The sequence below is a fragment of the Podarcis pityusensis genome (assembly GCF_964106645.2).
Source record: "Podarcis pityusensis genome assembly, chromosome: 6".
Taxonomy (NCBI): Eukaryota; Metazoa; Chordata; class Lepidosauria; order Squamata; family Lacertidae; genus Podarcis; species Podarcis pityusensis.
In genome coordinates, this window is record NC_138030.1 from 86,730,932 (window position 1) to 86,747,618 (window position 16,687).

General features: G+C 43.6%; 1 protein-coding gene across 3 annotated transcripts in view; it reads right to left on the reverse strand.

Annotated features, from left to right (window-relative positions):
- Positions 1-853: 853 nt before the first annotated feature.
- Positions 854-16,687, reverse strand: part of PDC (phosducin) — a 34,031-nt gene continuing 18,197 nt past the window's right edge. For 2 of the 3 annotated variants that reach the window (XM_081012339.1, XM_081012340.1), the window contains 3 exons: positions 7,101-7,187; positions 4,054-4,217; positions 854-1,614 (listed from right to left, as the gene is read on the reverse strand). In XM_081012339.1, the coding sequence (XP_080868465.1) occupies positions 1,087-1,614; positions 4,054-4,217; positions 7,101-7,170 (762 nt within the window). In that variant the 5' untranslated portion in view covers positions 7,171-7,187 and the 3' untranslated portion in view covers positions 854-1,086. Of the gene's footprint in view, positions 1,615-4,053; positions 4,218-5,617; positions 5,691-7,100; positions 7,188-16,687 lie in introns of those variants that run through there. The other variant, XM_081012341.1, reaches the window with a different exon arrangement.

Consider the following 16,687-nt stretch of genomic DNA (forward strand, 5'->3'; position numbering starts at 1 on the left):
CTTTCACTGCGCAGCGATCCCTCTTGCTGTTCTGGCTTCTGAGATTCAGAATATTTTTTTCCCTTGTTTTCCTCCTCCAAAAACTAGGTGCGTCTTGTGGTCTGGTGCGTCTTATAGAGCGAAAAATACGGTACTTGCTACGGAACTCTTTCCATCCTAACCTGCTTGCTTTCTTGAATTTGGTAGAAATAAAAACAAAAAGCATATCTGGGTCCCAAATGCTAGTTAACTTTTCTTCTAAAAATCTGACTAGGTTGTGTGTGTGCATGCATATGTCTCTTAATTTTACACTTATCTGTACTTTCCTATAACCTTTTGGTATTACTGTGTGAGTGTAATATATGAAAGCACCTGATGCCTCTGAATACCAGTTGCTGGAAATCATGAGCAGGAAAGTGAGATTGTGCTTGTGTTTTGCTTTTGGGTTTCCCACAGGTATCTGTTTGGCCACTGTGAGAATGGGCTGCTTCACTATATGGGCCTGTAGCTTGATTTAGCGGGGCTTTTCTCATGTTCTTATGATGTATGTGCTTTAGGCTGCAATCCTATACACACTTGGGAATAATAATACAGTGGTGCCTCGCAAGACGAAATTAATCCATTCCGTGAGTCTCTTCGTCTTGCGGTTTCTTCGTCTTGCGAAGCACGGCTATTAGCGGCTTAGCGGCTATTAACGGCTTAGCGGCTTTAAGAAAAAGGAAACAAACTCGCAAGAACTTGCAAGACGTTTCGTCTTGCGAAGCAAGCCCATAGGGAAATTCGTCTTGCGGAACGACTCAAAAAACGCAAAACCCTTTCGTCTAGCGAGTTTTTCGTCTTGCGAGGCATTCGTCTTGCGGGGCACCACTGTAATAATAATATTTGTACTCCACCCATCAGACCGGGTTGCCCCGGCCACTCTGGGTGGTTGAACAATGTGGCTTACTTCTGAGTAAGGATTGCACATACTGCCATTTAAATATGTTATACCGCTTGCTTTCGGCACATAGTAACATTTGCTTAATGAACATGGGTCCAGCTGAGATCCAATTGCAATATGTACTGCGGAGGGGCAGGAGATCCTGGAAGGACTAGAGATCTCGTCAACTATTCGACTTCTTGCTCGTCCAGGTTGCCATTCCCAAGCGCTGGAATCTCCTTCTCCGGTAGTAACCCGTACTCATTTAAGAACGCCTCCACATCCACAGCAAAAAACTCCTCACTGAACTGTTCGGTTACACTAATGAAATTGCTGACGAGCTCCCCACCTTTGTACACGAGAAGCGTTGGGAGAACGTCGGTGGAGAAACGGTCTCCGGCCCCTGTGTTGGAAGCCTTGATCTTGCAGAATTTCACTGTGGAGTACTCGGCAGCAAGGCACGACAGGCTGCTGTTGAGTGCCTCACAGCCCTTGATGCCATCTTCATAGATGTGGACAATGACTGTGGTGGTTTTTCGCTCCTTCTCAACAGCTTCCAGGAACTGTTCCCCGTTTTGCAGCTCCGAAAGGTAGCCGTATTTTGGCCCAAAGCTCAGTCGCTGGTGCATGTCCTGCATACAACGCTTGCGATACTTCCGTAGGCAGCTTTCGTCTTCCATGTCTTCGTTAATTAGCTCGTACTCTTGCACGCTCATCTGGAAACATTTGGAAGAGTAAGCGGAATTATTATGGAATAGGTAAAAGGTAAAAAAAAGCTAAAGGACCCCTGGATGGTTAAGTCCAGTCAAAGGTGACTATGGGGTTGTGGCGCTCATCTTGCTTTCAGGATGAGGGAGCCAGCATTTGTCCGCAGACAGCTTTCTGGGTCATGTGGCCAGCATGACTAAACCAGAAACCAGAGAGCACGGAAACACTGTTTATCTTTCCACCGCAGCGGTACCTATTTATCTACTTGCACTGGTGTGCTTTCGAACTGCTAGGTTGGCAGGAGCTGGGACAGAGCAACGGGAGCTCACCCTGTTGCAGGGATTCAAATTGCCGACCTTCTGATCAGTAAGCCCAAGAGGTTCAGTGGTTTAGACCACAGCGCCACCTGTGTCCCTTAATACAGTGGCTTACTCAATGAACATCGCTCCATGGAACCTCATAGAACAAGAGGAGAAAACTTTAAGAATAGGAGAGGAGCACTTGGATGCCATTTCTTGAACTTTCAATGATACTTTCTTTAAGTTGTATCTATGATCATCCTCTTGGTGTGGATGAAACTTTCCTCCTGATGCAAATAGCGGCTTTCAAGGGGGGGGGGGACTTCTATTGCATCCTGTTCTCATAACCAAGAATACTGTTGAATACTAACGCAACAGCCCTAACCCCATTTACCAGTGAATTCAATAGGATTTACATCTAAGTAGGCATGGTTATGATTTTGCTGTAAATAAGCACATCAATAAAGGAAGTTGGGCAGGCAAATAAATACAGAACCCTTAGGGCACTCGGATAAATTGCCAAAGCCATGTTTGCAACTGTGGATAGATATTTTTGCAACTCTTGTTGAGTTATGGCAGTATGAATACCCTCGAGGAAGCAATTTCTTTTCTCTTGAGTGACATTAATGCCGATGTAACACACAAAGCTTTTTTTTTTTTTTTTTTTGCTCTACTAGCAAAATCAGAAAGAGAGAACTAGATTAAATTGCTGTAAATTGCTGTAGAGATTGGCTTCTTAGGTATTCCTGACATGATGTAGGGTTCAGAATTTTAAACTCTTGCATTGCTGTATCGATCTGTTGCAGTACATATTTGTCATGGCCTTTGCCCACAACAATAAAATAGAGTGGATTGAACATATGAACCAGCTTGTTTTTCCAGCATGGCTTATTTTTGTGAATACTTCAGCATGGTAAGACTACATACACACGATTTAAAGCACTATGACACCACTTTAAGCAGTCATAGCTTCCCCCAAAGAATTCTGGGAGCTGAGGATGCTGAGAGACTTTAAAGGTAAAGGTAAAGGGACCCCTGACCATCAGGTCCAGTCGTGGCCGACTCTGGGGCTGCGGCGCTCATCTCGTTTTATTGGCCAAGGGAGCCGGCGAACAGCTTCTGGGTCATGTGGCCAGCATGAGTAAGCCGCTTCTGGCGAACCAGAGCAGCACACAGAAACGCCGTTTACCTTCCCGCCGGAGCAGTACCTATTTATCTACTTGCACTTTGATGTGCTTTCGAACTGCTAAGTTGGCAGGAGCAGGGACAGAGCAACGGGAGCTCACCCCGTCGCGGGGATTCGAACCGCCGACCTTCTGATCGGCAAGCCCTAGGCTCTGTGGTTTAACCCACAGCGCCACCCACGTCCCGACAAAGGATGTGTCAGAAGACTTTACAAGACTCCTATTTCCTCCTAGAGCTACAACTCTCATAGTTCTCTGTGGAGAGGAATGGATTGTTAAGCCACTCTGGAAATTGTACCTCTGGGAGGGGCTCTGACACTCCTCCCAGACTGGTCATGTTGTGCGGATGCCTGATTATCATATTCCAAAGCAACTACTCTATTCAGAACTTAAAAATGGAAAGCGTAATGCTAGTGGTCAACAAAAGAGGTTTAAGACTCTCTCAAGGCAAATCTTTTAAAAATAGTAGCAACACCGACAACTGGGGAACACTGGCCTGCGAGCGCTCCAATTGGAGAACAGCCTTTCCCAAAGGTCTCATGGGCTTTGAAGATGCTCAAACTCAGGACAAAAGGGAGAAACGTGCTAAGAGGAAGGCACGCTTGGCAAATCCACACCGTGATCAACTTCCGCCCGGAAACCAATGTCCCCACTGTGGAAGGATGTGTGGATCCAGAATTGGCCTCCACAGTCGCTTACAGAACCACTGTTAAAACCGTGTTCATGGAAGGCAATCTTACTCAGCTACGAGTGATCGCCAAAGAGAATGCAAGGGGGAATCCTGACTGGACCAGAATTTTCTCTTCTGTGGAGGATCTTTATGTGTGTATAACAGCACACCCACCCTTCTCACGAATGCTGGAAATGCAGGTGGTGGCATGGCTACTTAGTGCATTGATGGCATTTTCTGATTCTCCATCCCATTGAATCGCTTCAATTGTGTATCTCCACTCTACTCTCTTACCTTGCGACTGAATCGCTCCCTGGTGTCTTTATCGTCCCTACTTTGAGAGCGATAGGGTGAAGACATCTGTCTGATGAGAATCTCTTTCTTGCTTATAGGAAGGGCGTTCCTGTCTTTACTTTCCAATTTAAACTTTCTCCAGTCATTGATCACCCCTTTAGGCCCTAGGAGAAGAAAAGGTGGTTGTTATTTCGTATTCTTTCTTTTAGGGGTTTACCAGCTGTTTCGACGTTCAGAACAATGAGTCAAGGGCTGGAGCTTACTAAAGGCAAGAATGCAAAATGCACAATGCTCAACATATATATATATGTGTGTGTGTGTGTGTGTGTGTGTGTGTGTACACACACACACACACACACACACACGCTGAAAAGCAAAACCCAGTATAAACAACATTCAAAAATGCATTTAATACAGTGCAACTGCTTCAAATATATGGTACAACAGAACAATTGTTGAGTGGAAAAAATGCACAACCATCCATCTATCATAATATAAGTAGAACTTTAACATTCTTTTCTTTTCAAGTAAGATTTTCAGTACAGCCACACCTCATGTTACATTTGCTTCATGGTCTGTTTTTTCAGGTTGCGTCCCGCGGCGACCCGGAAGTACCAGAAAGGGTTAATTCCAGGTTTTGCCGCTCACACATGTGCTTAAGCGCTAAATTGTGATTCACGCATGCACACAAGCTCCAAATTGCACCGCGCATCTGCACAGATACAGCGCTTCAGATTGCAGGCTTTTCATGTTGCGAACGGGCCTCCGGAACGGATCCCATTTGCAACCAGAGGTACCACTGTAGTCTGAAAGAAGCCAGAAAGGAAAAGCTATCATGACAACCTATTGATGACAAAGCTCTGTGGATGTCCCATAAAGACTGCTTATTGTATTTCCGGCAGTGGTAGTTGTGGCCTGGCACAATGGGAGCTAGGAGGCGTAGGGAGGCTCTGCCACACCACTGCCAGTGGCGTCTTCTGTCTCAGTTGGTTGCTAAGACTTCAGGGACTTCCCGCCTTGGTTTTTAATTTAAAACACCCAATAAGGGCCGTTCTAAAGGGGTGTTGGAGACAGACCTGAGGGAGCCTGTCTCTACTCGGGTCATATGTTTCAGCTGCACGGTCAGCAACGGTTGTCTCACCTGCCCAGCACACTTGTTGCATTCTCCAAGGCATAGTGAACAGTGTTTGCATGAGATTGCTGTGGAATTATTCAGTTGCTGTATTCAGGGCCATGGAGGAATTTGCCTGCAGACAGATTGGGCCTATCTGGTGGCTTTTGCCTACCTCATAGCAATTGTCACAACGTCTGGCAGAAAAGGCATTGGGTTGGATCGTTAGTCAAAACTGGAAACGAAGGTTTAGTGTACTATGGGCTCCTGGAGGAAAGTTTTGTCGAAAGATCTAGGCTAATGGGCCATAAAATTCCTCCAAATGGCAACCTGGTAAGTTTGCTCCCATTTGATCTGTATCATGGGGGAATCCTTTAAACCAGGATCAACTCTAATGGAGCAATCAGCCAGCAACCAGGCAAGGCTGATTCCGGGTACGTACCCAAGGCCTACCTGCATCTGTAATCAATAAAAAGTTGTGGCAGTTTCAATTCCAAATGGTTTTCCTGTCATTATTGCTATCTTCATCCCTGGTGACCCCGGGATCACTGCTCCTGGGCCTGCAAACTCCGAAAGAACAATGGCTATTATACAGGAAAAGTTCTAATGTGGAAGCAACCTTAGTAGAAAAAGAATCTACTATGGGCTAGGTACCAGAGTCTGGCTGTGTTTGATGGTTCAGTGTGAAGCCTGATGAATATATGTGTGGGAGAATTGGTCTCCCTCCTCCACCTTCCCACCATCCCAGTATGTGAAACATGAAAGCCCTAAGTATCTCAGCTTCTTCACAGGTGGAAATCTGTGAGGAAAGAATGGAGATGGAAGAACATGCAGAGTTCCATCCTCAGGAATGAAAGGAGACAGATCCATCTCAGCTTCCACATTGACTGTGAAACATTTGAGCAGAAGAAGAAGACTGGGCATACCTTTTGTTTGGCAATAGAGGGAGGTTGAGATTGCTCAGACATCATCCTATCCTGAGTCAATTGCAGGGGCAGGGAGGGGAAGAATTTTGGCTTGGGCCAAGTGCTGTGAAAGATGTGCTTTGAATAAACCAAACTACAGTGGTACCTCAGTTTTCGAACGTAATCCGTTCCAGAAGACCATTCGAGTTCTGAAACATTTGAAAACTGAAAACTCAATAGACAGCTAGGCCTCAGGATCTTGCACTCAGCAGAAGCCACGTGGCGTGTTCGACTTCCAAGGCGTGTTCGAAAACCGAAGCATTTACTTCTGGGTTTACGGCGTTCGAAAACCGAAATGTTCGTCAACGGAGACATTCGAAAACCGAGGTACCACTGTACCTGCCATAGCAGGCAAAGAATTAAGGCATTCTGCTGTGGAGATATTCCTTAGAAAGGTGACCTCCACTTGCAGAATACAGTGGTACCTGAGGTTAAGAACTTAATTCGTTCCGGAGGTCCGTTCTTAACTTGAAACTGTTCTTAACCTGAGGTACCACTTTAGCTAATGGGGCCTCCTGCTGCCGCCGCGCAATTTCTGTTCTCAACCTGAAGCAAAGTTCTTAACCCGAGGTACTGTTTCTGGGTTAGCGGAGTCTGTAACCTGAAGCATCTGTAACCTGAAGTGTCTGTAACCCGAGGTACCACTGTATATTAAACTTTATGTCCCCACTAATCTACCATTGATAAAGTCCTTCTCTTCCTCTGTCAAGTTCCTCATTGATGGGCCCTTGGTGCTTGATGTTTAACAATAGTTGGAATGATAGGCCTCCTTTCTTCGGATTTACCTCATTCACATGTAGAGTGATGTATACCAGTGTCCCTTGCAATTTCCCAAAGCAATGAATATTCCTGAATACTTACTTAATAATGGGTCATAATCCGTACAATATGTTTTTGTTGCTGTTACTATGGATAGATAGTGCAAGAGACACATAAGAGACATTAGCCCAGGATTAACAAGGCTTTCTTACCTGTATGTATAGCTTCTGGTGCTTCAAGTTCCTCTTCCAAACTAAGCTCTTTTTGCCCTTCCATTGCCATGATTGGATTGACAGACACTAACAGGATCAAGGAAGAAAACAGTAAACACACGGGCAGATGAGCTACATGCTTTCAGAGTCTGCTAACATGTACTTTTATGTTGTTACAGCTTTATAATTATTGCTCTCCTTATGAAATCATAATGAATAAGTCTCCTATTAACATCTCATAAAGTAAAAAAAAGAACGCTATATCCAGTTTTTTAAAGGGGTTATTAAAAGAAGTCTAGACTAGAAGCTTGCTACAGACTATGTAGAATGTGATTAAAGGATGCAGCGTTCTCCCTGTGATGCGCCGTCATTTACCACAGATATTCCATGCTTTTCTGATCTATTATTATATATACACACTCGTAAACTTAACATCCAGGAAAGAAGGAAGTTAAGTTTGGACATATTTAACTGCGAGGGACATGGGTGGCGCTGTGGGTTAAACCACAGAGCCTAGGACTTGCCGATCAGAAGGTCGGCGGTTTGAATCCCCGCAATGGGGTGAGCTCCCATTGCTCAGTCCCTGCTCCTGCCAACCTAGCAGTTCGAAAGCACGTCAAAGTGCAAGTAGATAAATAGGTACCACTCCGGCGGGAAGGTAAACGGCGTTTCCGTGTGCTGCTCTGGTTTGCCAGAAGCGGCTTAGTCATGCTGGCCACATGACCCGGAAGCTGTACGCCGGCTCCCTCGGCCAATAAAGCGAGATGAGCGCCGCAACCCCGGAGTCGGTCACGACTGGACCTAAGGGTCAGGGGTCCCTTTACCTTTACTTTTACCTAGGTGTGACTATGTATTTGTCTATATTTTTCTTCACTGAAAGTTGTTTGGAGACCTTTGGGTGACAAGCAACTGATAAGTTGAAGAAACAAACAATGTATTGATGCATTCCAACCCTGAGTTGACCACATATGATGTATACACTTCCAGGAACCACAGCTTCCCATGTTTTTTAGAACTGTCTGGATGTCCTACAAACATTGCATTCAGCCCACAGTGACAAAGTAGGGGACCTGTCCTTTTCTATGACAGTACTCAAACCTTTTATCCGTTGCCTTGTGGGACGTCTTTGGGAGAAGTAAAGGCTAAGGAGTAAACCCTACAAAAATCTGGACTGGAGTCCTAAGACAGTTGTATGTTGACTTGTATGACTCCTCCCAGCAACTCCTGCAGCCAAGCTGGTGCCAAATGTATTGCTCTACGTTCCTTGGGACCACATCAGCGAGGCCAAGAAGACCTCCGTACGTACCGCCCAGACTTGTGCCCCAGAGAGGTTACTCCCGTGCTTCTAACACAGGAAAAAATAACACGGGAGGCAGCAATTACGAGTTACCGGTCTCTGCAGCCACAGCTGGTGCTGTGATTCTCCAACTCTTTGACGTCAACCCCTGCAAAGGCACTCTGTTGTCTCTCGAGACAGATAGATGCCAACAACAAGAACTTGATCCTTTGATTTGATACGCAGCCAGTATTTTGGCCCTGTAAATGGTTGTATGTTTAGATTGGGGGCCAACCTAAGTCTTCAAAAATTAAAAAGGAGATTTTCAAAACAAGGAACTGGACCTTCTAGGTATGTATGTGTTGGACCACACCCAACCTGAATTTATTGAAAAGTCCCTTTGGCTTCAAAAAAGCATAGTACTATTGAAAAGTGTGTTATTTTAGAGGGTCCTAGTAAATAGCCTCAAGCTGTGAATGCAGAGGGGCTCTTTCTTTGCCCGGTGACAAAACTGGATAAAACACACAGCTCACATGGCAAATTCAGACCTCCCCATCACTCTCTACCCTTGGCAGAGATGGAAGAGTCGGTTCACATTGGGAGCTACCTTGGCAACTTGCTTCTTTACTCCTTCCAAGTAATTTTAGTTTAAAGGTGAAGGAAGCAAGCATTCAGGTGCTCGTTTAGATGGTGTTGCGTGGTGGGAATTTCAAGAAGAAGTTGGGGGGGGGGGGGAAACACCATAGAGGCTGAAATATACTCAGAGTCGCAAAGTGATTTCATGCTCTTTATTCAGCTCATAGTGGTGAGGAGGAATGAATGCCAGTCCCCTCAAAGTATCTGCTTTATATACATTATTTACACAATGGGCTGCACATGATTGGCTAATTCTGGAATTCTACTGTAAGCCAATCAGGTTGTGGATTCACTTATATCTGGAGCATGATTGGGTGGCTCCTGCCAACCAATCATACTGCTGCATTGTTCTAGGACCAATCAGACTGTTGCATTCTGAATCCGATTGTTCTAGGACCAATCAGACTGCTGCAATTTGGATCCTATTGTTCTAGGACCAATCAGACTGCTGCAGTTTGGATCCTATTCAACTCAGTACATAACAGAGGCTATGTCCCCCTAGCCCCTTTAAAAGTAGAATCTTATCAACTTGGAATGAACAGACTCACCCTGTCTGGAAGCACCCTTGTTTATGTGCCATTGAGTTAAAAACACCACAGCTGCTCAGGGGCCAAATAGACCAAACAAGGCCACCACTTTGGTTTAATCACATCTTCCTCGCTTGAATATAAAGCAGTAGAGGGGATGCAGTTTTTCCACCACATGGTGCCCATCAGTGAGCAAGGAATAATTTTATCTCTGCATTTTGTCACTTCAAGCACTCTTTCCACCAGCTCACTCTGTAGGCGGTTATGTACCCTACTTTACAAAGATATTACTCAATTGGAAGGGCTGCCTGATCCAAGTCCTGTTTAAAGAGAAATAACCACCAGTCAGGAGAAGAAGGCCCTCAAACTGCCCAGCTACACCACAAGGTAAAGGTAAAAGACCCCTGGACAGTTAAGTCCAGTCAAAGGTGACTATAGGGGTGCGGCGCTCATCTCGCTTTCAGGCTGAGGGAGCTGGCGTTTGTCCACAGACAGCTTTCCGGGTCATGTGGCCAGCAAGACTAAACCACCTCTGGTGCAATGGAACACCATGATGGAAACCAGAGCGCACGGAAACGCCGTTTACCTTCCCGCTGCAGTGATACCTATTTATCTACTTGGACTGGCGTGTTTTCAAACTGCAAGGTTGGCAGGAGCTGGGACAGAGCAACGGGAGCTCACCCTGCTGCGGGGATTCGAACTGTTGACCTTCTGATCGGCAAGCCCAAGAGGCTCAGTGGTTTAGACCACAGCGCCACCTGCATTCCACTTAGTACCTGGAGAGCAGACCAACTAGGCGCAGAGGTCTCCTGGTCACAGCCTGCACCACTAGGGGAAAATATTATGTTTCTATTTACATTACAGTAATTATTTCTAAATTTGCAGCTTTAGGTATAAGTCAGCACATGCAAATTTTGTACAAATCTGTGTCCTCTTGTTTGGTGAGGTGTGAGTAACCTCTCCATCACCAGGCCAGCTCATAGCTGGCGCTAGAGAGGTGGACTGTGAGGAAAGCATCTCAAGTGATAGTGACTGGGAAAGTAGGCTTGTGTGTGTGTGTAAGAAAGTTCCCCGCCACACGTTTGTACTGTTTTTATTGTAAAAAAATCAGACATCCCTCCTGTTTTATGAGCTAGCAGGGCAGACATATGAACGGCAAGCATTGCGACCCCTGTATCTTTCAGTTTGGTAAACCAAATAAATGTGGTTTAACATGAATTGCAAAAAAAAAGTTTGCAGACAGTTAACGAGTGGTTTTGGAGACTTTTTCTGGTGTGTGGTTCTGAAGATGAGACAATATTGCTACGTTTGAAATTAGAAATTAATTTGATTTGGGTTTTGTTCTGTCTGGCCTCCAGAGATATCCCAAGGAAGCAAAACTGGAGCGGCAAGTATGAACAGGAATGACTGGCTAGCATCAAAAGAGACACGTATCTTGAACTTCCGGGTTGGCGCCTCTGGCAATGGCGGATTTCCTCCGATCGGGAGGAATCCGCTCCGTGGAAAAAAGGGTCTGAACCGCCACGGCGAGGTGGAGACCCATCAAAAACCACAGGCGGGAGAAGCCTGTGGATGTGGGATTCGGCTGGCACCTTTGCGCCCCCCCTACTCACAGGGAACCCCGGTTTCGGGGATCCGGAGCGACGTGGGGTGAGTGGCGCGGTGCTTTGAATCGACTGCTTCTTTCACGGAGTGAAGCCGCATTGCTGTTGCCAGAGAGCGCTGACTTTTTCCTGTGGACAATTGGACCTTAAATAACTGTCCGTGAGTAGAACGGAAAATTGGATTAAGAAATTTCTTTTAATTTGGCACTGAAGCGGGAAGGTCTAAACAGGAAGTCCGCCTTCCGCTTTGTAGATAGATTAAAGCAAAGACACGGCAAGCTAGAGTTTAGAAAGTCGTCTGTAAAGGATCAATTTTCATCATCTAAAATTACTGAACCCCCCTTGGAAGCAGGAGAAGAGGGGGGAACTTTTTCTGGACTGTTTAAACCTGCAGAGGAGAGTGTAAAGAAAAGCAATTTTCCACCGTCTTGAACCTGGGAGCGGGGTGTCAGGACAGATGTCCTCGGGAAGTTCATTGACTATAGACAAACGTTTTTGACAGATAGTTAAAAGAAGAGAAACATAGTGATTCCATTGTTCCCCTTCGCATCTAAAAGGAACAAAATATTAACAAAATATCTGAAAAAGGAAACTTTGTTGTTAGAACTGCTTTTTTTAAAAAAAGAGAGAGGTGGATACAAATAGAAGCTTTTTCCCCTAGAGGGAGCTTGTGAAACTGTTATTAAATTTGAACTGGGGAGCTTTGCAGCTGCAATAGATTAAGATCGTGGGACCAGACTCTGACCTTGCACAAGAATGTACTCGGAGGCTCTGGTGCGTGCTTTCTGCAAGACAAGTGCTTTATTGGAGCAGTTACATGAGAAGACGGATTTGATGACTATTGTGATTGGAAATTTTGGACAGGCAGTGGGTATCTATATAGAACCCACTCAGGAATTAATCCAGGAGTGTGCTCTGACAGATCAGATGAGGGAGGAGGTTGTTGCTGGACCTCGGGAGGCAGAGATGGAGGGAACTGTGGCCCAGCAGGAACATGAGTTGTTGGATCTGACGAATAAACCTGGAAAAAGCCAGATTTGGAGAGATAGAGTCTTGCTTGGCTTGGAGATGGGGGGCTGGATAGACCCCCCCTATGCAGGGATGTTTTGACCTTTCAAGTCTGGCTTTGGGCCGGGAGGAGTTTGGAGTTGTGGGGGCCCTTAACTTTGGAGGGACCTTGAAACATGCTTTTAAATACCATATGGAGTTCAGTGTGGACTATGGAAAAGGGGCTGATCTGACAAGACGAAAATATCGTCAAGCTGGAGTCTCCACGAGTGAAAGGAGCAGAAGACAAAGTAAAGTACAGGTATAAATATGAAGAAGACCTGCGGAAGGGACATGGAAGAGATTTAAGGGCCTCGGACATAAGGCTACCAGGTTAATGAACTAGATGGATGGGATAGAAAGGACTGACAAAACCTGAGACCAGGAGGAAGAGACGTTGGATGAAGATTGGAAGAAAGTTTTAAAAAAATTATTTAGGAAAGTTTTGTAAAATTAATGAGTATTAGAAAAATGTTGGAACGAAATCATTTGGCTTTAGCAGAAATGTTAAAAAGAATTATGTAAGAATATGTTATGGTTATGAGAAATTGGTATAAATAAGATTTAAGTTTTAAGTTTTAGGGTTTTTTATGGTAAGATAAGGTTAAAATAGATTAAGGTAATTTAATGACAGAATATTATGAAAGATGGAAAGGATTTGCTGAGATAATTAACAACTAGAATACAAAAATGGGAGGTGTGAGGAGGTAAATGAAATAAGGTAATGTCAGTTAAGGATTTGGGTATACTGGATCTGTTTTTAATTTTTTTTTGTTTATTTTTGCTTTTTGATTTTGATGTATTATGTGTTTTGCTTTTGCTTTTTTATTTTGATTTTTATCGATTTGTATTGTTTAATTGTTATTTGTTTTTTCTTGTTTTTTTCTTTGTTTTTTTGTAATCTTAAAATTCTCAATAAATATCATTAGGAAAAAAAAAGAGACACGTATCTTGACTATGCAGCAAATTAATTACAGAAATATAGATTCACTACTTCCTTGAATTTTGCAAGGCCTGAGGGACTACAGGGCACCAGAGTAAAGCAAGGGAAGGGGGAATAGCTCAGGGATGGAGCAGGTAAATTGCCTGCAAATTATCTCAGCTTCAGTCCCTGGCATCTACAAGCAGACCTGGGAAAGACTCTTCTTGCCTGAAAAAACACTGAGCTGAAGCTAGACAGTAGCCAACATGGTGCCCTTCAGATGTTGTTTGACTTCAACTCCCATCAGCCCCAGCCAGCATGGGATGGCCAATGACACTGGGAGTTGTAGTCCAGCAATGTCTGGCGGCCACTCCTGTTACAGGGGATATATGGCTGCTACTAGCCCAGGCATAGGCAAACTCGGCCCTCCAGCCATTTTGGGACTACAACTCCCATCATCCCTAGCTAACAGGACCAGTGGTCAGGGATGATGGGAGTTGTAGTCCCAAAACATCTGGAGGGCCGAGTTTGCCTATGCCTGTACTAGCCTATATCTCTGTCCAAGATCTCCAGATTTACCATTTCTGAGGGTTTTTTAAACTGGAGTTTCTGCAGGATAATATGGGGAAATAATATGGGGCTTTATATTTTATCATTTATACTTTAAACTGCATCGTTTTCTTATAGAGAAAACACTTGGATGTTGACAAACACACACTCCCCTCATGGAAAAACACATGAAATTTATAGCACATGCATCTTACAGCAGCAAATTCCCCTCCTTCGACAATATTTGGTAAGGGTAATAGTCTGCATGCACATACAACAAAATGCTTACATATATGATTGTTACATGTCGCAATCTACACATGCATTGAAGTATCATGGGGAAAATATCTCCCCCCCCCCATATTTTTTACCCAAGAAGACATGGCCTCTAACCTTTCTCCAATGAAAAGAGGGACGTCCTATTCCATATCCTCTAATATTTATCCGATGAAAATAGGGACATCTTAAGGTAAAGCAGGACATTCTGGGATCAAATCAGAAACTGGGACAGCTTTTTGTACATCTGGGACTGTCCCTGGAAAACAGGGACACCTGAAAGGTCTGTGACACATTCACCCAAAACAATTTTTATTTTTTTAGCCTAGTGGTTACTATATTTAGGCTATTCACTCAGCCTAAATATAGGGAACTGGGAACCAGCTTAATCACCCTAAAAGCACATAAGACAGTGATAACTATCTATTTCCCAACTGTTGAGGTCTAGATCTTGTGAAAAATAAAAAATCGTATTCAACTTTATTCCAGTACACGTGGCACCAATTCCCCATTTTGGGTTGCATGGCTCATGTTAGCTGTTACAAATACAAAATGTCTCTCCATACTGAAAACCGTGTGTTGTTCTGTAGTGGCCTGTTATCTCTGAAAATGTTGCAAGATGTGTTGGCATAAAAAACCATACCAGATTAAAACAGGTCATATGATGGGAAGAAGATAAGTCAACCTGGGGCTGGCTGACGCAGAACCTTGTCAGCCTCACTTTAGTTCACTGGGGTTGATGAGAGGGTTAGTGGATTTACTCAAGTCTATCCTCTTTAGCAGAGTTAATGCAGTTCCTTCTTTGGAATGATGGAAACATTTTAAATGCACTCGGGTCAAAATTTCACTCGACATTAAAAGTTATGTGAACTCGGCCAACAAAGTTGAAAGTGATTATTTTGGCATTAGTGGCAGCAAGAACAACAACACTGAACCTCCATTTTCTGCGGCTTAGCAATATTAACCAGTTTCTTATCCCAGTTACCATTGTCTGTCTCCCACCATTTTAACATGTCAGGCAAATAGGTGTCCTGTGAATTTAGTTTAGTGTTGTTTAAACTCGTCAGAGCTTTTGGAAGCATATCAACAAATCTTAAACAAGAGCAGGAAGTTTAATGGGTAATGGTAGAAGCTCTTCCATGAAAGAAATTCTAAGTCTAATTCTAAGACTATTTATGTATGCAACCACAGCTGCGTGGATGTTATTGGCTCAGAGATGGAAAGAAGATAAAGTCCCTACCAGAGAAGAATAGCAGGTGAAGTTGATGGACTATGCCGAAATGGCTAAAATGACTGGAAGAATCAGAAACCAGGAAGATTTTAATAAGGAATGGGGAAAATTTATAACTTATCTTAAAAACCATTGTAAACAGTTAAAATCATTAGTAGGACTGGAATAACACTTGTAGTTTAATGGTGAATTTTGGACACAATTGAGGAGTAAAAGATTTGGATTATTATAAAAGATGCAGGAGGAAATCATTAACAATAGGACCCACAAAGGGAAGGAAGGAAGTCCAATAGATTCTTTGGAATCTTGTTTCCATGTTGTATGTTGGATATGCGACTGCAAAATTTTAATGTGAAAAACCATGTATGTATGTATGTTCTCAGTGATACTGCAAACCAGGAAAAATAATAACTCTAAGTCTTCACTTACAACATGCAACCAGTTGGGAGAACTGCAAACTGACTAATATTTCATGTGAACTCAGTGTGTACTCAGAACAAATCCCAGAATCCTCAGCAACATGCAAGGATTCTGCTGGAGATTTTCAGGGTTAGTTCCCTCAAAAGATCGGTATATGTGGAAAGGATTTACTGAGAGTAGGAAGCTTGAAAGTCAATGAATTAGTTGCATGTGTATCGAAATATTCTTGATGTCTGTCCCTGGAGACCTTTGAACAAAGTAAGTGGGTTCTAATAATGGAACGAATAACTGTTGTTACATTAGATCTCATCAGATTCTCAAAGATATATTGGGTTAGAATTCAGGGAATGGTGAATCTATCAATTTCCATTTTTCTCAGTTTCTCAATATTAAGTTGAGCTGTCCACATTTTCCACATCAGATTGTCTTTTTTTTTTTTAAGTCATCATGAACATTCACCCACATTTTAGTGGTAATTTTTCCTAATATAAACATTTGAGTGAATTTTTCATAATATACACATTTCTGCATAGCAATGCTTCTTAATATAATGGATTTTGTATGCTATTGTAATTATTATTTGCATTTTTATGCACACTTTACCTTGGTATGTGTATTTTTGTACTTATTACTGGAGAACGGCATTGCAAAATTTGGAAAAGTGGGAATATCAGCGAATGCCTGTATTTCAGGTCACATGCTGTTTCAGAAAATGGGAATCAGGCAGGTTTGTTTTTAAATGCGAACTGAGTTGAATTCTGCCCCCCACCCCCAATCCCTAGGCTAAATGCATATATTCCATAAGTGGAATTCGACTCACACGAAGGCAGTTCCCAGTACTGATTCTCTGCTCCCTCTGCCAACCCCTGAACCCACAAAAATCTGCTCTAGAGAATCAGGGCACCTTCCAAAAGAACATAGGAGTTGATACGAAGGGGTGCAGTAGAGGGAAGTAAGATAGAAAGAAAGTGGTAGGCAATCTTCACCTATTAGCAGAAGCTCCTATGGATCAAGCACCGTGGTGTTCACAGAAGGATACTGCTGGTTCCATCCCTTGGGCCTCTTTCAGACTTAATGATAAACCATGATTTATCATTAT